The following is a 22,610-nucleotide window of genomic DNA, read 5'->3' as shown; positions in this document are numbered from 1 at the left end:
GATTTCATTCACATACATATGTGTGAATGTATATAAATATATGTGTGTGTGTATATATTAATATACATATATATATATATTTATATATAGGAATAATTTGTAAATAGTATTTGATTTTTTCCAGTTACATGTAAAGATAGTGTTCAACATTCATTTTTATAAGATTTTGAGTTCCAAATTTTCCTATCTCCCTCCAAGATAGCAAGTAATCTGATCTAGGTAATATATGTACAATCACATTAAATACATTTCCACATTAATCATGTTGCTAAAAATAAAAAGAAGAGAACAAAAGGGAAAAGCCATAAAACAACAAAGAAGTGAAAACAGTTTGCATCAATCTGCATTCAGACTCCGTAGTTCTTTCTCTGGATGTGGATAGCATTTTCGCTCATTAGTCTTTTGGAACTGTAAGATATGAACTTGTTTTTAACTGGCTCCCTTCGCACACCGATGTATTTTATTTTATATATCTGAAAACATGCTTCTGAGGAAGAATCTATAGGTTCCACCAGATTGGTGCCAAAAAGTTGTCAAAAGGGGGCTGATTTTATTGGTAGAGAGAATTTCTTCATCCTGTACAGAGAGTACCCTGTACAAAAGAAATCACAGACCCAATCACTGTCCCTTATTTGGCAGAGGTGACTAATACTATGCTAAGAATTATGAGCCATAGAAAGAATGAAGCATCAGCAGAGCTTGATGAGCCTCCTCCTTTGTGCCAGGCGCTGTTCTAAGTGCTGGAAATACAGAAGAGAAAATCAAACTGGCTTTAGTTGGACATTTTGGACATTCTTTGAGGCTCGGGGCGCAGCTTTCTGTTGCTCTTGGGATGGCTGTGGTTTTTTTCCAAGGAACTCACAGTGCATGTTGAGGTTCTGCTTTGCGAAGTGGGGGATACATGCATTTTCGGGGTTAAGCTAGTTCTGAAAGAGTAAGGGTCCCAGACAAACACTAGTCTACCTCTTCAGTCTCAGTATATGGAAGGATAAGTGTTAAGGAACAGGTCAATTCTCCAAGAGCCTCCAGATCTGTGGATTATAGCATCTGAAGGAGTTGCAGGGCATCCTTTGCTGACATAGGTGTTGCAGACTGGGAATGAGATAAATTGAAGGCAGAAGAAAGAGGAGAGATAACCTCTGTTTCAAATGTAAAATAAGAAAAGAAAAGAATAATAAAAAATAAAAATAAAATGATAAAAAATTTTAAAGAATTCCTTAAATTTATTCAATATCAATATCTTGAAAATTGCAATGATAAATCTGAAGAATAAATCTGGTTTCAACTGCAAAGCCTTAATAACAATAATTGGCATTTATATAATTCTTCCATTTCTTTGAAAGATTTTACTTAAACTCTCGTTTAAGTCTCCGGTGAATTAATAACCAATTCACAAATGAAGAAACTGAGGCTGAGAGAAGGAAGTGATTTGTTCAAGGTCATCTAGCTAGGAAGTGTCTGAGATGGGATTTGAACTTGTGCCTTCCTGACATCAAGCCCAGCCCTTTCACCAATATATCAGACTGCCTCACCTTTCCAGGATTCACAACAGAAAGTTGGTGACCTTGAGTTGTGGTTTTAGAATGACCCTCCTCAAGCATTGACGCTTTCAAGATCAGCTTTCAAGATCAAAAACTTAAAATTAGAAACAGGCAATATTTTTTTCTAATTTTAGGATCCTTTCCAGCAATATTGTTAGTATTCTGCTCATAGTGGCAAACATAAGAGTAGGGAAATTGGAAAATGAAGATCCTGAAGTAAAAACTTAACTAAACTTCCTTCCATATAATCTCTAAGGAAAGCTTCAAAGCAGATAGCTTTGAGTTGATCAACAACTATTTATTAAGCACCATCTGTATACCAAGCACTATGCTAGGTGCTGGAAACAGAAAGACCAAAATGAAACAGTGCCCGCCCTCAAGGGGCTACCATTCTAGTTCATTGGATGAGGCTAGATTAGGCAGCCTCTTGTATTCTCCTTCCTTCCTGCTGCCTTCCTAGCCTGAGCTGTGAGGTGCTTCCAAGCTCTTGTTTTGACAGGCAAATCTTCAAGGACATCTAGGTGCCCTAAAGTATCTGCTTTGCCTGCTCGGGTGGGTAGATGTGATCACTGGGCATCTGGAGGACTCCTTTGTGGAGAAGTGACTTGCTTTGCATAGGAACCTAGGAATCTGCCAGGGAAATGAGCACATGTATATTTTGTGGCTGGAAAATAGGGATGGGATGCTCCAGAGTTTTACAGTTGGGAGTGTCAGATGAAGTAATGTAGGTACAGCATTTTACAAACCTTAAATGGCTATGTAAGTGCTAGCTATTGTTATTAGTACTACTGTCATTTAAAATCACTTGGTGAGATACACACACACACAAATATCTTTACCTATCGATCTATAAAGTTTGTATATATTCCCATGTCAAATTACGAGGACACTTTACGACACAAATTACGAGGACATCCGGAAGGACCAGAATTGAAGACTGCCTCCAAGAATCAGGCCAATTGCTGCAGTGCATTTTTTGAAATCTGTAAGACAAAAGAAAATGAAGGATGAGAAATTTTATTTCAAAGAAAAATTAATAATGTACTTGGCCATTCGCTGTTAAATCATTTCAGATGAACAGTTTTAGGAATTGGTTTGATATAAAGAATTCCTTATCTATCTACTAAGATTGATAACCAATTAGGGATTGTTTCATTCTTATGCAGTGGCTTGTTCGGTCATGAGTTTGGCTTTTTATTGGTCAGTATATTTGGGGATCATTTGGTCCACTTAATAGAGGTTCTAACACCTATTTGCCTCATCTTTAAACCACATGTAAATCCAGGTATCTTTCAAGCCAGGAAGCTTAAGTTATATGAGAAGAGAGAAAGGAATCATGTGGGAAAAAAAAAAAAAAAAAAAGAATAACAAAGTTTTTGGCTCTTTAATAGTCTTTTGCTGCCACCCAGTGGGTAAAGAAAAATAGAATCATTGAGTGTTGTGAATTTTTTTTATTTTATTTTTTATGAGAACCATAAGAGATCAGAATAGCAAAATAAATTATGGAATTCTGTATTTTAGCAGAGATGGTAGAGTCCCAGATGATTGTCATTCTGCATTTGTTTGCTTTTTTTTGTTTGTTTTGTTTTTTTCTCTGAGGCAATTGGGATTAAGTGACTTGCCCATGGTCACACAGCTAGGAAGTCAAATCTGAGACCAGATTTAAACTCAGTCCCTCTTGACTTCAGGGCTGGTGCTCTATCCACTGCACCACCTAGCTGCCCTTGATTGTCATTCAACAAACAATAATCAAAAAGTATATGCCATTTTAACCAAGAAATGCTTGGTAGAAAATTGGAATTTAGGAATTTAACTGTTTTCCTGATATGTTGATGGTTCTCATTGTCATGCAGGTGGTGAGGTGGGTAGAGAGTTTTTGGTGAATAAGAAGCTTTGGGTTCAAATTGTGTCTCTGTCACATACCCCATGGCAGGACCTTTAACTCTCTCTCTGAATCTCACATGCCCAAGATGAGGTTTCTTAACTTTTTTTTTTTTTGAGTTGTGGACCCTTTTGACAATCTGTGGAAGCCCATGGACCCCTACTCAGAACAATGTTTTAAAATGTATATGTTAAAATATTTAAGATTTCAAAGAAAACCAGTTCTATGAGGGAATTATAAAAATATTTTTAAACTAAATTCATGAATCCCTTGCAATCCATTCATGGACCCTCACTTTGCCTTTGGCCTCTAGGTTAAGAATCCCATTCTAAGATTGTTTTACTTTCCCTCCTCATATATTTCAAATAGTTAAAAAGCTTCAGGTTAAAAGCAGAACATATCTTTTAAATGTTCCAAACTCTTAACTGAAATGTCAACACAAGCCCAAAGAAAGAGGTATCGATAACCTTTTGGGACGTTTTGGACCATCTTGTTATGGTCCAGATTTCATCTGTTTGAGGATCTAAATTTTAGATGAAATCTAGGATGACCTGGATGTTCTACCTATGGGGAAATTGAGGCATCAGGAGTTACCCAAAGTCTCCCAGAGGGAGGGAGGATTAGAATCAAGGGCTCTGCCTTATAAATTTGTTTGTCTCATTGATCATCATCTTATTGATCAGACAAAGAGATTTACTTCAAATTAAACACTATGGTGTGCATATGGAGACACCATTAACTTATTGCTGTTCAGTTATTTTTCAATCATGTCCAATTCTTTGTGACCCTATTGGGGTTTTCTAGGAAAAGATAGTAGAGCATTTTGCCATTTCCTCCTACTGCTCATTGTACAGATGAAGAAACAAGGCAAAAAAGGCTTAAATGATTTTCCTGGAGTCACACGGCTAAAAGTCTGAAACTGGATTTGAACTCAGAAAGCTGAATCTTCTGACTCCAGGCCCAGCATTCTATCCCCTGAGCTATCCTAATAATAATATCCATAGCTCTATTCCAAGTTGCTTGAATGATTGGATTCATAGAGTCAGTAGGAGATCCCCAACGGAGTACCTCGGAGATCTGTGCTCCAGAACATTTTTATCAGTGACTTGGATGAAGACATAGATAGGCTTATTATATCATCAGATGAAACAAAGGTGAGAGGTATTGCTAACATGCCAGGTGAAAGAAATAGGATCCAAAAATCTTGACAGACTAGGAGATTGAGCCAAATATAATAAAACCATAAGATCTTATACTTGAGTTTTTAAAAATCAGCATTCAACACATGATTAAAGAAAAGTTTGTCTGAAAAAGGGTGTGAGGGGAGAGGGTGGTTAGTGGATTTTAAGCTTATTAAGAGTCATAAGTATGACATGGAAGCCAAAAATCTGTTGTAATTCTGGGCTGTATGAAAAGATATTTAGCTTCTAGAACAAGGGAATGGCACAGTCTCTCTGCACTCTATTGTTTGTTTTTTGTTGTTGTTTAGGGTATTGGTCTCTTTATTTTATAGTTGGTTGTTGCCATTCATTCTTTTTTATTTAAGCTTTTTATTTTTCAAAACACGCATGGATAATTCTTTGATATTTATCCTTGCAAAACCTTGTGTTCCAATTTTCCCCCTTCCTCTAGATGGCAAGTAGTCCAGTATTTGTTGAACATGATAGAAGTATATGTTAAATTCAATATATGTATACATATTTATACAATTATCTTGCTGTACAAGAAAAATCAAATTAATCCAGAAAAAAAAAATGATCTTTGTACTCTCTTGCAATTATACCAGGATATTAAATGTTATGGTCAGACCTGTTAATAAATAATTAGCATCTATTATATCAATCACTGTGCTAAATCCTGGGAATACTTAAAAAAAGAAAGAGCTGGGTTTTGAATCAGGTTCTCCAAGGAGAAGCTATATTGTTGTGGAAGGACATTGATCAATTATCTCATGAACAGAAAAAGAGCCCAAGGTCATACCATATGAAGTTTAAATGAATTGGATGTATTCATCTGCTTTCAAAGTTTAAAGAGCTGTCATATGGAGGAGAAAATTAGGTTTGTTTGGCTCCAGAGGAGAGAACTAGAAGCAACAGTATGTAGAAGTTGCAAACAGGAAGATTTAGACTTGGAATCTAGAAAAACTTTGTGCCAGTGAGAGATATGGCAAAGTGGACTAGGCTGCTGTAGGAGATGGTGACTTATATCACCTTGGAAATCTTCGAGCAGAAGCTGAATGGAGATGTTCTAGTAGAGGTTACTTAGGAATTATGGGTGATAGCAGATGGTTTCTAAAGTCAATCCTTGATCTGAAATTTTGTGATTTTTTAAAAAATCTTACATGGTAGAGGAATTCAGACCTGGCTGCTTGAGCAAACTCAAAGCATCCTTAGTGGGATGATGTGAGAAAGGTCTGTAGTCAAAAGAGTTCCAGGATCTGTCCTTCCCTCCCTGAGATTTTTAACTTTATTCCAGATGGAACAGAGACCATGTTTGTCTGATTCCCAGATGTTAAAAATCCTGTAGGGGTTGGCATGAAGAAATCAGGCTCCCAGAAGATTTTGATAGACCAGACTGATAAGCCACATTTCATAATATACAATTTAATAGGGTATTCAATGTTAATTGGTTACCTATATAGATAAATGTACACTACCTAGCTGCAGGATACCACCAAATTATTTGGTTATAATGTCTTTCTCTTATGCTTGAAATGGCAAAAGGAAGTAAGTGATCAAATTGTGGCTGCTCATTAGGAATATAAAAAAGTAAACTTGTTGCTTGCATTTTTGTTTTCCTTCTCAGGTTTTTTCTGTCTTTCTAGATCCGTTTTCTTGTGCACCAAGATAGCTGTATAAATATGTAGATAGATAGTAGATTCAACCTATACTTTAACATATTTAACATGTGTGGAGCTATCTACCATCTAAGGGAGGAAGTGGGGGGAAGGAGGGGAAAAGTTGGAACAGAAGGTTTTGCAAGGGTCAGTGCTGAAAAATTATCCATGCGTATGGTTTGTAAATAAAAAGCTATAATAATTTAAAAAAAAAAGAAAAGTAAACTTGATTTTTCCCATATTGTTGCTGATCTACTAGGGCAGATCAAAGTGCCATCACTATGAAAGGAACTTGAGATGTGATGATTTTAAATCAGATCCAAAAGGAACGAATGCCTCTATGTTAGCAAACTTAGTGGCAAGCTGCAAATTCAGGGTCATTTGACAAAAGAAAGTCAAAGATTATGAGAAAAGTACCAAACTGTACCATCTTAGACTTTGTTTTCAAAAGTTACTCCAAAGATTTAGGTTTAACAAATAAAAGAGCTTTAACATATTTCAGCTCAGAGTTTTATGTTTAAAAAGAGCAAACATCTGTCAATCATTACTGCTTAAAGCTTAAAAGTTACTTATGGGTCTCCTGTGCAGCTCTGCTCAAGGCCTTACCACCTGGTGGCAGTAAAACCAAGTTCCAGTTCCAGTTTTTTAAGGATTCCCTGTTAAAGGTTGCATTTCTGGGACCAACACTAAGGATTCTCCTTCCATCTTGTTAATAGAAGGAAAAATAGATGAGATGCAATACTAATATCATTGCCTCTAACAAGCATGATGAGCATAGACAAGACAAATCCCTTAACCTCAGACATGAAGGAGGGTCCTTTCCCCTTTTTAGAGACTGTAATTCGAGTTTCCTGGACAATTAGGTGAGTGGCAAGTGGTTGACCATAAAATCCAGAGTATGAGAGTTAATGACAACTGCCAAGAAAAAGAAAAAGGAAATTCTCTTGTGACCCAGAAAAGTGAATCAGAAGGAAAGCCAGCATACATTAACACAAACCCCAAAGGTTTCCTTTGGCTAACCTTAAAATTCTGGTCGTTCTGAAGAATAAAATAAAGGTAGGTTCTTAGCCTTTTTGTGTGTCTGTGATCCTTGAGTATTCTGGTGAGACATCTCCCCTTCTTTGCATAGTGTTCTTAAATTCATAGAATCAAATACCCAAGATTCTAAAGGAAAACAATTATATGGAAATAGAATCATTAGAATTTTATTTTTTAAAAAATCAGAAACTCAATGGTCTTGTGATGGAGAGAGCCATCTATATCCGGAGAGAGAATTGTGGGAACTGAATGTGGATCACAACATAGGATTTTTGTTGTTTGTTTGCTTGCTTTTTGTTTTTGTTCTCGTTTTTTTTTCTTTTTGATCTGATTTTTCTTATGCAGCATAATAATTGTGGAAATATGTATGGAAGAATTGTGCGTGTTTCACATATATAGGATTACTTGCTGTCTAGGGGAGGGATTGGGAGGAAAGGAGGAAAAAATTTGGAACATAAGGTTTTACAAGGGTGAATGTTGAAAACTATCCATGTGTATGTTTTGAAAATAATAAGTTTTAATTTAAAAAATCAGGAACTCTACTTTAAAAGCTCTTGATGTGAATAAAGTGAAGAGGACAAAAATTGCCAAATATGAAGAGAAAAATAATGTACCAAATACCTGGATGGCATCCGAAAACAGTAGCATTTTATCCTTTGTGATAGACTTCAAATTAAAATTAAAAGGTGAAAAATTAGCTGACTTTTTAAAGAATTTCTTGTTGAGAATCAGAAATCCCTGATAGGGCTAAGGGGATCAGAATCTCATGTTTGCACAATGTCCCAAGGATGGCCCTGCTGGGGTATTTATGCCTGTAACAACAGGAATGAGCAGGCTTTTGAAGAAGCCGGGCTCACTCAATTTTCCCACAGTATTGGAAGAACTCAGAAATGTACATTCTAACACCAGATTAATAAATGTTTATTGACTGATTCATTGACTAAATACAGACAGCCATTAGATGCATCCTGTTGCTGTGGACTCTTGACTGTTGATAGTTTTGTATTAATTCTAATTTATGTATGAGGACATAGTGCAAAGAGCTCTGGCTTGAGAGTTGGCAAACCTGGGCTAAAATTTCAGCTTAGCTTCAGCTACTTAACATGGATATAACCTAACTTGAGCTCTGTGGATCTCCATTATCTTATCTCTAAAGTAGAACTATTGAGTGAGATTGGCTCTAAACTCCAAAAAAATAAATAAATAAATAAAAATTAAAAATGGGCAGAGCATTCTATATGGTATCATTGTTGCTGTTAATTGAAAGTATAATTTGCTGGAATAAAAGACCAAAATAAATCTTCTTTCCCCCTGCTTTAAATTGAATCAGCTTCCTAGTTTTTTGTTTTGTTTTTTAAAAATTTGAAACACTACTCTAAATGTGTATAAAGTGATTGAATTCTAGCTTGCCTTGTCCAGAGGATATTAAAATGCTAGGTTGGTGAAGATTTAGCCATATTCTTTGGCTTGTTTTTACTATTAACATGATGTACTAAATTAGATCCCTTTGAAATAAAAACTAGGTATTAAGTTCTTCCGGCTCTAAGTTCTAGGATCCTGTGGCTATATACAGATAAGAAAGAGGTAATAGAGTAAAGGTCTTGGAGACAGGAAGAACCACATCTGACTCATACTGTATGTATGAGTATGGACAAGCCACTTACTCTCTCTGTGTCCCAGGCAAAGCTCTTAAGTTGCAGGAGGTGCCAGAATCCTTTGGAAGAAGGAATGTTCTCCCTTGCATTTCCCTTTCCAGATGACATTCTATCTGGTTCAAAATGAATTTAATTTAAAAACAGGATTGGAGCTATATGAATTTCAAAGTTCTTCCTCATGCTAAGGTTTTGTTATACTGGTAAAAAAAAGTCTCTTTTTCTAGATTTTTGCTTATTAATGTGTTTATTTTTTGTAATTTAAAAAATAAATTATTGGGAAATGTTTGCACGATCAATAAAAGGGTTGTTATAAATTTTTATCAAATTGTTTTAAAGTACAAAGATAGAAAACATACAGGGGGAAAGGAAAGGGAGGTAATAATGTGCTAAGGACTGCTGTTACTGCTTTATAGCCATCAACTTATTTGAGCCTCATAATAACCTGTGAGGGAGATACTGTTATTATCCCCATTTTACAATGGAGGAGACAGAGGCAAACAGGCTTAAGTGATTTGTTCAGGGTCACACAACTAGTGTCTGAGACTGGATTTGAACTCATGTCTTCCTGACCTCTGCCCAGTGCTCTGTCTGTTGTGCCATATAATACACAAAGCTCTAATATTATTTCCTTAACAATCTTTTGTACTCCTTTGGTGTACAATTACCTTTACTATCCTAAGTTTTTTATACTCTATTTTTCAAAGCTGGGACCAAGTGATACTGGGATCAGTGTTCTGGAAAGCAATTTGTCAGCAATTGACATTGATCACTCCTGTATAAAACAATTTTTAAAATGTGTTTTCTTTTTAAAAAATGCATGCTAAAAACTATTAAAATGAAAAAAAATGTATGCTAGTCTTTTACCTCTTATTGGCTTTACTTGCAGATATAGCTTTTTTTCTCCACCGAGAATCATCCTATATAACAAAGACCAAGAGAGAATAAGGGAGGGAGGGAAGAGAAAGGGAAGGTTGTAGAAGAAGGTGGGAGAGAAGAAAGGGAGAGGGAGGAGAGGAGGAAAAGAGAAGGAAGAGAGAGAGTAAGAAGGGTGAGGGAAGGATAGAAGAGAAGGAAAGGAAGAGAAAGGAGAAAAGAAGGAAGGGAGAAGGAGAAAGGAGAGAAAGGAAGAAAGGAGGAGTGAAGAAAGGCAGAAAGAAGAGAGAAATGTGGGGAAAGGAGAAGAAGAAAGTGAAGGATAGAAAGAAGGAAAGAAAAGAGGAGAGAGAAGGAAGGGAGAAAGGAGAGAAAGAGGAAGGGGAAAGAAAAGAGATGAGGAAAGAAAAGATAGATAAAACAATTTGATTCAAATGTATAACATCCAGGAAGAGAAATGGAAAGTGATCTTCCTTTCACTCTTGTTCTCTGTAGCATATAATCTGTCAGTTCTCCTTCTGGGACTTTATAGAATCACTGCATGATTTTTTTTTCCTAGAGATTTTTTATTGTTTTAATTTATGACCATGTGAATTTCTGGGAAGAACATGCTGCATGATTCTTATGCCATTTTCTTTTCTATATCAGATGAGAACAGTCATGGGAACTGTGAGGCTGGAAGGCAGTGATCCCCTATACATATTTTTGATAAATGACAAAGCCTGATTAATTTTGTTGGTTACTATTTTTAATGGTTATGTTCTTCCAGGTATCTTCACCTTTAAGAAATGAAAAACGAGGCTCCTCATACCTCATTTCTGCCCCCGAAGGGAGCTCAGTGGAATTTGTCGACCAACATTCTCAGGGCACAGGAGGGTATTATGCTGAATCCTACTTAAAGAAGAAGCGCGTCTACTGAGGTTCCCTCCATCGGTCTTCCCGTATGTTATCACGTAGCTCATTTCCAGGACCTCTGCTGTTCATCGCTGCCTTAAAGTCGGCCAGACTAGCCATCTCCTTGAAAAAAATGGATCACCGTTCACAGGAGGAACTTTGAGCGCTTCACAGATGGCAGATTTGCCAAATGAAAATAAGAAGCAATAATTAAAAAAAAAAAAAAAAAGACATCCATTGAGTCCATTTCCTGCTAGTATTAGGTACATCCTAAATAATGTGTTAAACTTATCATAGATTGCTAAGATTTACAATGTTATTTTCTGACTGCAAAAACCAATTTTCCCATAATCATTTTGATACCTTCTCTAATCATCTAAAGCAATAAAGAGGAAACCCTTGTTTCCTGAACCTTAGAAGGGTGAGTCTAATGATAGGTTGATTTTTTTTTTCTTTTAATTTACCCTATCAGCCAATGTGCATTTCCATCCTGTTTCTGCTGCTTAGTTTTCTTTACAGGTGTAAGATATCATGGTGTAGCAGGAAAAACACTGAATTTGGAGTCCAAGGATGGATTTGAGTTCTGACTACTTCTTCTTACTTATTTGGTTGACTGTAAGCATACCTAAATTCCCTAGTTTTCTCATTTATAAAATGATGAGGCTGTACTCACTGATCTTTAAGATCACTTTGTACTCTCTCTGATCATCTGAGCTTTGCCCAGAGTCATAAAAAAGCATGTTCTAAGCAGCAGCCATGACCTTGTTTTGAAAAAGCTTTATGTGCAAAAAGAAATTCCAGGCATACATTCAGCTCTGCAGTACAAACTCCTTGTGGAGGCCTACAGGTAATGTGATTGTTTGGTAGAAGACAGTTAGCTGTTTTACTTTGAAAGTATGAGAATTACTTTGCATTTAAAAATCACTTTTAAAAAACTGACATGTGAAACAGTGAAAAACAACTAAATAGACTACATTCACTTTTCTTTCTCCATTGTAATTGTGAAAAACTCATTTTAATAATGTTGTTACCACTTCTTTGAGAATGGGTAACTGAATACTCAAAAGATGAAGCTAGCTAATTTCAATTTGGTTTTTAAAATGCTACATACTTTGGGGAAAGGCTTGCTGTGGCTTTTAGTATTCTGACATGCCCCTGAATTTAAATTGGCCTGTACCTCCTATCCCATCAAGTCTTGATGTTCATTCGCCACAGACTTGTGATTGGCAAGATGGCCAGAGCCACTCAGCCAGCTTCCTAACAGAGCGCAAAGGCAAGAGGCCATTCAATCACTAGGCCCACTGTCATTTTGGGGGCCATCTCCTTCATTCTTCCAAAGCAGTCAAGCAATCAGTATCTTTTTTCCTGTTACCCAATGAGACAAAGAAGCGCTTCTGCAAACGTCAAAGCACTCTATAAATGTGAGTGATTCTTATTATTATTGTGGAGGACCCTCTTGTGGTACCAGTATTTATTACCTCTTTGGTCTTGAGGATCAAATGAGACATTTGTAAAGCGCTTAGCACAGTGCCTGGCACATAGTAGGCGTTTAATAAATGCTTGTTTCTCCCCTCTCCCATGAGCTTAAAATTTAATTTACAATCTTTAATAGGAGCCCTAATCCATGTAGTACCTGTCAGTAAACGTGAATGATCCAGGAAGCCCCTGTAATCCAGAATATTTCCAGATGGATGAGATACAAATGCAACAATTGATCAAACATCAAACCTTGATCAAAGCTTGACTCTTTAAGGATCCCAAGCTTTTGTAAACTAGAAGTAAAGGTACCCTTGGCCATTTGTAAGGTTTATTACAAAGAAAATTTGCTCTGTTTAAATTATGTCGTATGGTATTGATGCTTAATAACGCTTTGTGTACTCTGTATAGAATTTTAATTTGCTTAGTTTCCAGCCTCTTCTTTCTGTTCTTTAAATCACATCTGTTTTAATTCCAGCATGTAGCCAAGTGCCTTGCACACAGTAGGCACTTAACAAATGCTTGTTGATCGAGTCGACATTTTGAAAATTAAACTAATGGAGTAGTTATATAACTTTCTAAGAATTCTCCCACTTGCAAATGATTTTATCAAGTGAGGCTGGGACTGGATTCATGATTTCACTGATAAAGGGAACTGCCAGTGGGAAATGGCATAGGAGCATCTGCTGCAGATTAAGTAGTTTGCCTAAGATCACCCGGTAAGGATGGCAGGGTGGTGATTGTGAGGGAGGCCTTGAACGTCAGGTATCCTGACTCGGAGGCCCATTTGCTCTCATGCCCACCGTGATGCTTCCCATCTGTAGCAATATATCATTGATTATTCAACAACTTGCTCATAATTGAGCTGTGCCCCGTGTTTTCCTTTCCCTTGTTCGTTCCTGCCTTGCATTGAACGTCTTCAGGGATCAGTCACCCTTCTCGAGATAGACAAACGGGAAATCAGAGAAAGAAAATTTGAAAATCGGGACTGTTAACAAGCAGCTACACAGACTAATCAAAGTTTGGTTGTGGAGGGATTGAAATCCTGGCCTAAAATGAAGAGTTGGGGTTCCTGGGAATTTTCTATCAGGGCCATTCCTATTGCTTGTTACTTCTATAATCAATAACTAGGCCCATTATTGGGGGGGGTAGAAGGGGAAAATCATGAAAATTCTGTATTATAGTTATTTTTCTATGTAATCAAACTAAAATGCTCTGTGTTCATTTAACTCTTAATATTAAAAAGACATATGCATGTCAATTCTTTATTTGATTTATTTGTATAAAGAGTAACAAAGTGCATATAGGTTGTACACAGGTTCTGAACAGGTACAAGTGTGGGTAATGCTGGAATCTTCCCCGACCTGTATAAGACAAACACATGTGGGCAAGGGGGGGGAAATGAAATCCTTAGCTCACCACAGATATCTGAACAGCGCGTCTCTCTGTCTCCTTATTGCCAGCTCTGAATCTTTCCAAAAAGCATTTTCGAGATAAGAAGGTAAAAAGTAATGGCACGCTAGTACTACTATGGAGTTTTGAATGACTTTGCAGACAGACGTTTCTTAAAACCATTCATGTTGGATTGGCGACCACGTCGCTTTAACTGTTTAGCAAGCTATCCCCAAGCAATCCCCGAAGTTGGCATCTTTCATCCAGTACTATATTTGAGGCAATGAGATTCCTCTAGGTGGCGATCCGCTGTTCCATGCTGCATGTGATGGGGATCCAGCCAATATCTGGCAGCTCCCCCTAATGATAACAGGCTCAGTGCCCATACCCATTACATAAAGGCATCTGCCTTTTCATGTCAAGTACAGAAAGACCCGAAAGTATAATACAATTCATATGGTGCGTCTAAATGTTTCTGTCCAACATAGAAAACCAGCTTGACTTCTGAAGTGTCAAAATCCTTAAGAATAATTTCTTTTTGTAGCAAAGTTTGAAAATTAAAAAGGTACACTTGCATTTTTACTTTTATAAAAGAAGGAAAAGAAAGCAAGCCTATTGAGTGGTATTAGGACTCTTAGCTCAGCCGGTTAGAACATGTGGATGATGACGTTGAAGCTGTCCATTCAGTTCCCAAGTCGGTCAGATTCAGACAGAAAGGGCTCTCTCCCATAGACACAGACTGCCTCTATTTGCCCAGCCGATCTTTTGGATAGATGGTCACCAGGAATACAAGACGATTTGTGAGAGAGCTCAAAATCATGTCAGTAGAATTCCCTTCACTTTCAAAGGGCAGTTTGTGAACTGGCATTTGACAGAAGGTTTGGTCCATTGGTATAGATGTTGAAAGTTTGTACAGGAAAAGGTAGCTTGATAAGCCTACAGCCCTTGGCTCCATTCGACACATCAAGAAAATGGACTCTGTTTCATCTCTTAATTCGTAACTGCCAGCAAAAGCAAATAATTCGATGTGGGCCGGGTTTCTTGAAATACCCTTCTCACGTAAGTCACGTGAGTGCTGTTAAAATCATCAGCGACCCACAGAAATGAGAGTCACCAACTCCAGGGGTTGGTGGTCAACATCTTCCAATAAGAGGAGTGCTTAAGATGTTGGTTCCTTTTATCCATCACCATTCTAAGATTATTTCCTTTAAAGAACCACCCGGAGATATGAAGCCCCTCAAGCATACAGTTGGCACTCAATAAATATTTTATGAACGAATGACCAAATCTGGGCAGAATACAAATGTTTTACATTTAAAAAAAAAAGAGCCCTCCACACCCCTCAACTGAGCTTAGGTACTTGACTTCTAGAGAGGGCAAACCTCCAACTGTTGGGCAATACAAACAAAAGAATGTTTTTTGGGGGAGATGCTCATGTCCCACCACTCAGAGGAGTGCCTTGCAAACAGCAGGCACTTAAATCGGTGTTTGATCACTGGGATCTTATTTTATAAGTGCTTCAAATCCCCGGATGAGGTTCTGAAAAGATGTCCGATTGTTTGGCTGATACTCCCAGCATTTCTTCATTAGCTGGTAAACCTGTAAAAAAACAGCAAGAGCACAAAGGTTGGTGTTGGCTCGGTTTGTGTTGGGGTCTGCTTTTTTAAATGAGAGTTATGAGTAAAAGAAATAGCTAAAATGAGATGAGAGTGTATTTGACATAAAGAGGCGATCGAAGTAGACACGATTTGCAAAGTTCAGTAAGCTTATCGACTCACTCATGGTCCACGCAACCTCAAAATGCTACCAGTTGCTTCTGTAGTTCAATCTGGAGATGAAGTCTAAGGTGATATACTGGAGCTGACTGATCAAGTTCCAGGCTGGTAATAATTTGTGGACCATTCATGCTTCATTTATAGCCTTTCCTCAATTCCTACTGCTCAATTATAAACACAATTACCTCCTATAACATTTTGACATTATAGTTTTGAATCTAATCATAAAAAAATGAAAGCTATATTGAATGCAGCAAGTAAGTAGTCAATATGTGGCTAATATAATTAGTTACAGAATATTCCTTTTCTTTTTTTTTCCGTGTTCAATTTCAAGGTTCTACCTGCCTTAGTGTGGGCTTGGAGATGGGAAAATATAGAGAAAAGACAGAGGGAAATAGAATATGGAGTAGGAGTCCCGACAAGGTGTGGAGTAATTTCCCCCCCTCATGTGTTAGTTAGCATCTAAAAAGTATATAAGACTATAAAGGAATAGCCTCTTTCTCATCATCTGCTTCCTCTCTACCCAGGATCCTATGTGACCCGATGGTCTTTAACATTCTGATATGATACGAAGGAGAGTCCCACGAGTACCTCTTCTGGGCAGTTGGGTGGGCACTGCAAACGTTTCCCTTCCTTTAATGCTCTCACAAGCCGGGTGACAGTCATCTGGCCTTGAGTTGGGCCGATCATCTTCAAGAACATCTGGACAAAACAAAACCAGCCGAAGTGTTTGACTCTGGTTGTGTTAGTTAACAATTTCCCCTCACTCTCTGTTTAAGGAGAAGCAGTAACACTGACTTAACTCTTTCCTTCACCTCTAGAATAAGGGCTACAGAACTTGGCATTCAGGGCCTCAACAATCTGGTGCATCCTCCCTTTTTCATTATTTTTTCCTCCCACCTCTATTATTACGGCTGCTGCTCCTGTTATTATTGCTACTGTTGCTACTAGTACTGCTACTGTTGCTGCTACTGCTCCTGCTGTTATTGCTACTATTGTCACTACTAGTACTGCTACTGTTGCTAGTACTGCTGCTACTGCTCCTGCTGTTATTGCTACTATTGTTACTACTAGTACTGCTACTATTGCTGTTACTCCTGCTGCTGCTGCTACAATTGTTACTGTTGCTGCTGCTACTAATGCTACTCTATTGTTAATACTTCTGTTCCTGCTATTGCTACAATTACTGCTGCTGTTAGCTATTGCTACTATTGCTAGGACTATCGTTGCTGCTTCTATTACTACTACTGATAATAATAACAATAACAACATGGTGATGGCTTCAGGGTCTGGTTCTCACATCCCACATGCTCTGTGAAGCTTCTCTGACCCTTCCAGGTTATAATGATCTCTCCCTGCTGGTCTCAGGACCTGCCTTTCTGTACTTTTTCTTTGGCTTTTAAAAGATATGTCAGGAAGATCTGAATTCAAATGTAGCCTCATACACTCTATCTGTGGAACCCTGGACAAATCATCTAACTCTGAGCCTCAGTTTCCTGTAAAACAGGGACAAATAAGAGCCCCTACCTACTTTATTATTAAGCTCAAATGAGATAACATGTAAACCTTAAAAATAATACTAATTATTACTGTTATTACTTTCCCACTCCTTGAGGGCTAGTTGGGTAACACTAGATTATTACCATTTTGTAGCATGTAATTCAAACATGTAGCACAATTATTCAATATTTATTTGTTGAATGAACTAACTTAAATGGAAAAAAAAACCAAATTTTTCCACCAGAGTTAAGTCTTTGTACTATAATACACCATTTTAAAACACTCCAAAAACTAGTTAGGAAGGGTAGTGAGGGCAGCTCCTTTTATTTGCATGAGCTTTGGGGGAAAGAACAATTACCGTCATGGGACTGGATTCTGAATCGCAGTAGGTGAGCAGTTCATGCAACGTGACACCGAATGACCAGACATCAGAGGCGATGTAAAATTTGCACTGAACTAAACATTCTGGGGCATACCTGGAAGGAAAGACAATATGAATCCCGTGATTTCTTTGGGTGAGAAATTGACAGACCTCATTGATCCCAAATGAAATAGACCAGACTTAGCAGGAGTTCTGGGAATGAGTCCAGAAGCCTGGCTCTGGATCTCACTTCTCTGATCCTCTGTCTCTTCTTCACTTCTTTGGGATAGGAGAGGAAAATGCTTTTTTTTAGTCTTAAAGGATATATAAAGGTAAGTGACAGTATGTTGGTACTCCCAAGATCTTATTTTCACTGATGCCTCAGTACTCCTCCCACTGAGCACAGTACTGGATCTTTTTTTTGGGGGAGGGGGGAACAGTTAAATTTCCTAAGTGTAGAAAGGTCTCTGATAAAGAAAATCCCTTCCCCAAAGCAGATCTGTGACAGTCCCGGCTGCCAGGAAGACTCACTTTCCATGGTCACATAGACATTATATATCAGCAGAAGCCCATGAACCCTGGCCTTCCTGGTGGAGGCTGGCTCTAACCAATATGCAATACTGCTTCTTTAAATCTTAGCAAATAATTATTGATTCTTCTGACCAATCTTAGGCTGATGAGCCTCTTCAAACATCCAGGCTAATCCTAAAACAATGGATGAAAAAGTACTATAGGTAGGTTACTCGAGCCTCAGTTTCCCCATGTGTAAAAGAGGGGGTACTGAGTTCTGAGATCCCATGAAATAGATGGAGGTATCTCTTACTGCACCCTAAACCTTTCCAACTCAGTGGGATCTTGGACTCAACAATGATTTCAAGTCTCCTCCATACTATAGGGATGAGTGTTCTTATCCATAAAATGGGAGCCTTGATAGCCCCTACCTCATTGGATCACTGAAAGGCTCAACTAATATTTTCTCTTCTGGACACTTTGGCTCTGTTCCTTACCAGAAGACGGGACTGTCTCGATCATCTTTCACTGTGTAGTACTCCTTGTCCGTTTCAATGGCTTTCGTTAAGCCAAAATCTCCAATCTTCACCCGGTGCTCATTCTCAACGAGGACATTTCTTGCTGCGAGATCTCGGTGGACATACTGACAGGATCCCAGATAGTCCATCCCCTAAGGAAGGAAAAAGAGAGTCAGAAGGATACCCGTGCCATAGTCGCTCAGGAAGGTCGTCTTTCAGTCAGGCCCCTGCGCCACATCCACCCAATGACCATCTGAAGGTCATTCTACTTGTTCATTTTTTTTTAACCGAGCTCTGACACATCAGGAAGACAAAGGCTTAGGTGGAGCCAGGAAGACCTAGCTGCCTCTTTGCCACCGTTTCTTGCACTATAAAAGGGCTACGGATGGCACTTCCATCGCAGAGTGGTGAGGATCAAATGAGAGGGTATTTGTCAAGTACTTAGCACTGTGCTTCCTGCAGATAGAGCTTAATAAATGTTTGCCAAGTTGTATGACCCTGCACAGGTCACTCAGCCTCATGGAGGTTCATTTTTCACATGAAAAATGAGGAAGTTGGACCAGCTAACCTAATTCTATGGTTCTAAATTTAAAATTTAGTAAATCTTACAAAAATAAAACCTTGAATGAGCAAGGTGAAAAACTGACAGTCAATCTGCATCTATTCTAAACCTCCCCAGGAAACAAGAGTAGCTAGGGGGCGCCATAGCACAAGTGCCAGGCTTAGAGTCAAGAAGACTCAATCTTCCTGACAGACATTTATTTCTTAGCTGTGTGACCCTATGCAAGTCACTTCATCCTGTGGGCTCAATTTCTTTTCTTTCTTTTTTATTTATTTAGAATTTTTTCCCACAGTATATCTGCATGAGTAATTTTTTTTATAATATTATCCCTTGTATTCATTTTTCCAAATTATCCTCCCCCTCCCTCCACTCCCTCCCCCCGATTCAATTTCTTTATCTGTAAAATGAGCCAGAGAAGGAAATGGCAAACCACTCCAGTATCTTTGCTGAGAAAACCCCAAATGGGGTCACGAAAAGTCGTTGCTTGTTGATCTTGTTTACTATCCAAGACAGAGCTAATTTCCCAGGGAAGGGGGCTTCCAACAACAAGTCATCTTCCTTACCTTGCAAATCTGAACTGCGTACTTCAGCTGCTGTTTGAGGTTGATTTTGTTCTTATTCCTGGGAAGATATTCCTTAAGGCTCCCTGAAGGCAGGAACTCCATAATGAGTTTAATCCGATTTCCTCCTGATTAAAAAAAAAAAAAGCATAAGAATCTAAGAATCTAAGATGGGAAATTCTTAATTCAGTTTAATTAGCTCATGGTCCCACTGGCTTCAACTGAACCATGAAAAATGAACTCAGGTGATCAGGTTCAAAATCAACTCATTTTTATATGATTTAGAAAGTTAAGGAAAATTTCAAGAAATCAAAGAAATGTTGTCAGTTATGAATATGGTGCGCATCCTTCAGACAGCAATAGGCTACTGCAAGACGGGCTGGGGCCACTTCAGTACCTGAAGGAGGCGTTTTGGTTCAGCAGAAAGTGTAGCCTCTAGAGCCAGGAAAGCCTGAGATCAAATCTCCACTTAGGCATTTTATTGGCCAATCGATGAGAGCCAAGGGATTTGAGTATAAGGTCTGGTCTTTAAAAAAGGAATCCAGACTGTAAACTCCAAGATATCAGGGAGATTTCAGTAAGCAAAATTTACATTCCTTTGGGCAAGCACCCACAGGTAAGGGTATAATACTCTAGGGGGACAGAGGGAAGGGGAGGGAAGAGAAGGGGAAGTGGAAGGGAAAGGGGAAAGAAAAAATGGAGAGGGGAAGAGGAAGGGATATAGGGAAGGGGGAAGGGGAAAAGGGGAAAGGGGAAGGGAAAAGGGGGAAGGGGAAGGAAAAGAGGAAAGGGAAGGGGAAAGGGAAAAGATGAGAAGGGAGAAGAAAGGAAAAAAGAAAAGGAACCCAGAAAGGAAGATAGGAGAGACTAGATAACAACAAGAAACACGAGCCATTAGCCATTATAGTAGTATCCCCCCATAGCCAGCTGCTGACCACTGTGACCAAAGAAGAGAGTAATGAGAAATCCAACACCAAAAGCTTCCCACCCCCTTGGTTCCTTCAATCTGTCCTGTCTTAGCTTATCTACACCTAAGGGTTTATACAGTTTCCCCTCCAATAGAATGTAAGTTCTTTTGGTGTCTTTTGCCTTTCTTTATATCCTCAGCATTTAATGAAGTTCCTGGCAAATAGTAGGTGTTTAATAAATGCTTATTCATTGAATGACTAATGGGCTGCTTTTTCTTTAACCAAGAGTAAGAAAGCTGGGCAAACAATCCAGTGTGGCTGCTCTGGGCTGAGCCACGCCAGTAGCCATGAGAGTTTATTTAAAACTAGAACTGCCCAGGACCCTTGCTCTGCTTAGGGGATTAGCCCGCCCAAGAGAAGCCTGCTGGGTAGCAGGGCACTGGGCACCTTCACAGGCTCTGAGTTAAAGGCTGGTTTGGTCAAGGCATTGGGTCTTGCTCAAGGCTAGCCAGTGGAACCTAAGGCAAGCTGCCCCCCCAGTAGGGGGGCTTCATTCTGTCACAAGCACAAGGCTTGGCAGCCCCCCATCCCAATGTTTAACTTTGACATCATGTGAACCCTGCCCCCCAGGGAAGCCCCCGTACCATCCTCCGTACAGATCCCCTTGTATTTCACAATGTTTTCGTGATAGAGGTTCTTCAGGATTTCGATCTCCTTCTTCAGGTCGGCGATCTGGTTGCCCCCGCTCTCCGGCTTCAGGGACTTCACTGCCACCTGTTCCCCTGTGTTGTCCCCCTCGGGGTCGTACCTGCACAGTTCAACTTTCCCGAAGTGACCCTGGTGATGAGAGTGAGATGGGGAAAGGGAGGGGAAGAGGGAATGGAGGGGGAGGAGAAGGGGAAAGGGAGGGGAGAAAGGGAGGGAAGAGAAGAAAGAAGGACAAAAAGAGGAATGGGGATAAGGAAAGAGAGAATGTGAGAGAAAGCGAATAGGGAGAGGGACAAGAAAGATGGAGAGAAGGAAAAGGGAAAAGAGAAGGGAGAATGGGAGAAGGAGAGAGGGATAGGGAGAGAGGGATAGGGAGAGAGGGACAAGAAGGACGAAGAGAAGAGAGAAGGGAAAAGGGGAGAAGCAGAAGGGGAGAAGGGAAGAGGGAAGATTGAAAGGGAAAAAGGGAAGGAGAGAGAGAGGGCAGAGACAGATTCAGATGCAAGCTTATTTGCTGTTTCTCCTCCACAAGATTCCATCTCCCATATCCACACCTTTGCACAGGATGGTCCCCCATGCCTGAAATGCCCTCCCTCTTCACCTCTACCTCTATTCTAGAGTCTCTGACTTCCTTCAAAGTTCACTGTCAGTACTCCATGAGAGACAGTGGTGTGGAACCTGACTCAGGAAGTTCAGAGTTCAAATCCAGCTTCAGATGCTTCCTAGGCAAATCGCTTAACTCCTGTCTCAATTTCCTCACCTGTAAAATGGGGATTATAATAGCACCTGCCTCCCAGGGTTATTGTGAAGATTAAATGAGATGATAATAAAAAGAACTCTGGCACGGGGCCTGGCACAAAGTAGGTGCTACATAAATGCTTATTCCCTTCCCTTTTCCCAGTCCTAGTCTGTGTCTGTGTTGGCTGGGTATGTACCCACCACCTCTCTCCCCTCTTCCTCTCTCCCCACCTCCCATGGTTACTCTGAGTTCAAAATTGTGATGGATAAGAAACCCTCAAGAGTATGAAAACGGCTGTCTGACAGAAGGGGTTCCTTTCCCGGCCGTGCTTTTACCTCTCCCAAGTCCCGGATCCTCTTCAAGAAGCGTTTTTCAAAATGGGTGGGATCTACCTCAGTTGTTGGCTGTTTCTCTGAAAGGATATCTGGGTCTAGAAAAGCACAAAAGGAAAGTCTTTGTTTTTAAGCCATTTGCTGTCCCCCTGTTCAGCTCTAATAAAAACTGGAGTTGGCCGGGTCCTTGGATCTTCAGAACGAGGAAAAACTTACTCTGTTCTTCTAGCCTATTGATGTCTCTCATGATGGCTCGGAAGAAGGGTCTCTGACTAGGGTCGTAGTTCATGCACTGAGTCATCAAGTCGGCCAGCTCCTTGCACGAGGGCGTGACCGGCATAACTCGACCTTCATAAAATCGTTCTTTCTGCAAGAGATGATGAGGGCCAGCAGTGAGCTCCAGAACAGCAGAGATCCAAGGGAAGCACTTACCCAGAGTTCCTTGGGACAGAAATTTTAAGCATCCATTGTTCCCTGTTAATGCTAGCACCTTCCTTTGGAGATTACCTCCCGCTCACCCCTCCATCTTGGATGTGATTTGAGGGCTGTA

At 39.4% G+C, this 22,610-nt stretch overlaps 2 protein-coding genes across 2 annotated transcripts in view; one reads left to right on the top strand and one right to left on the bottom strand.

The window, feature by feature from the left end:
* Nucleotides 1-13,456, top strand: part of RAVER2 (ribonucleoprotein, PTB binding 2) — a 90,963-nt gene extending 77,507 nt beyond the window's left edge. Inside the window, 1 exon segment of the mRNA XM_074265743.1 lies at nucleotides 10,595-13,456. Within this exon segment, the coding sequence (XP_074121844.1) occupies nucleotides 10,595-10,744 (150 nt within the window). The 3' untranslated portion in view covers nucleotides 10,745-13,456.
* JAK1 (Janus kinase 1) overlaps nucleotides 13,453-22,610 on the bottom strand; it is a 136,913-nt gene continuing 127,755 nt past the window's right edge. Inside the window, 8 exon segments of the mRNA XM_074265742.1 lie at nucleotides 13,453-15,186; nucleotides 15,954-16,064; nucleotides 17,221-17,338; nucleotides 18,231-18,403; nucleotides 19,377-19,501; nucleotides 20,926-21,118; nucleotides 22,064-22,158; nucleotides 22,277-22,427. Coding sequence (XP_074121843.1) covers nucleotides 15,091-15,186; nucleotides 15,954-16,064; nucleotides 17,221-17,338; nucleotides 18,231-18,403; nucleotides 19,377-19,501; nucleotides 20,926-21,118; nucleotides 22,064-22,158; nucleotides 22,277-22,427 — 1,062 coding nt within the window. The 3' untranslated portion in view covers nucleotides 13,453-15,090.

The sequence above is a fragment of the Sminthopsis crassicaudata genome, chromosome 4 (genome assembly GCF_048593235.1).
Source record: "Sminthopsis crassicaudata isolate SCR6 chromosome 4, ASM4859323v1, whole genome shotgun sequence".
NCBI lineage: Eukaryota > Metazoa > Chordata > Mammalia > Dasyuromorphia > Dasyuridae > Sminthopsis > Sminthopsis crassicaudata.
Note: the sequence above shows the minus strand (reverse complement) of the source record. Positions and strands in the feature narration are given on the sequence as shown.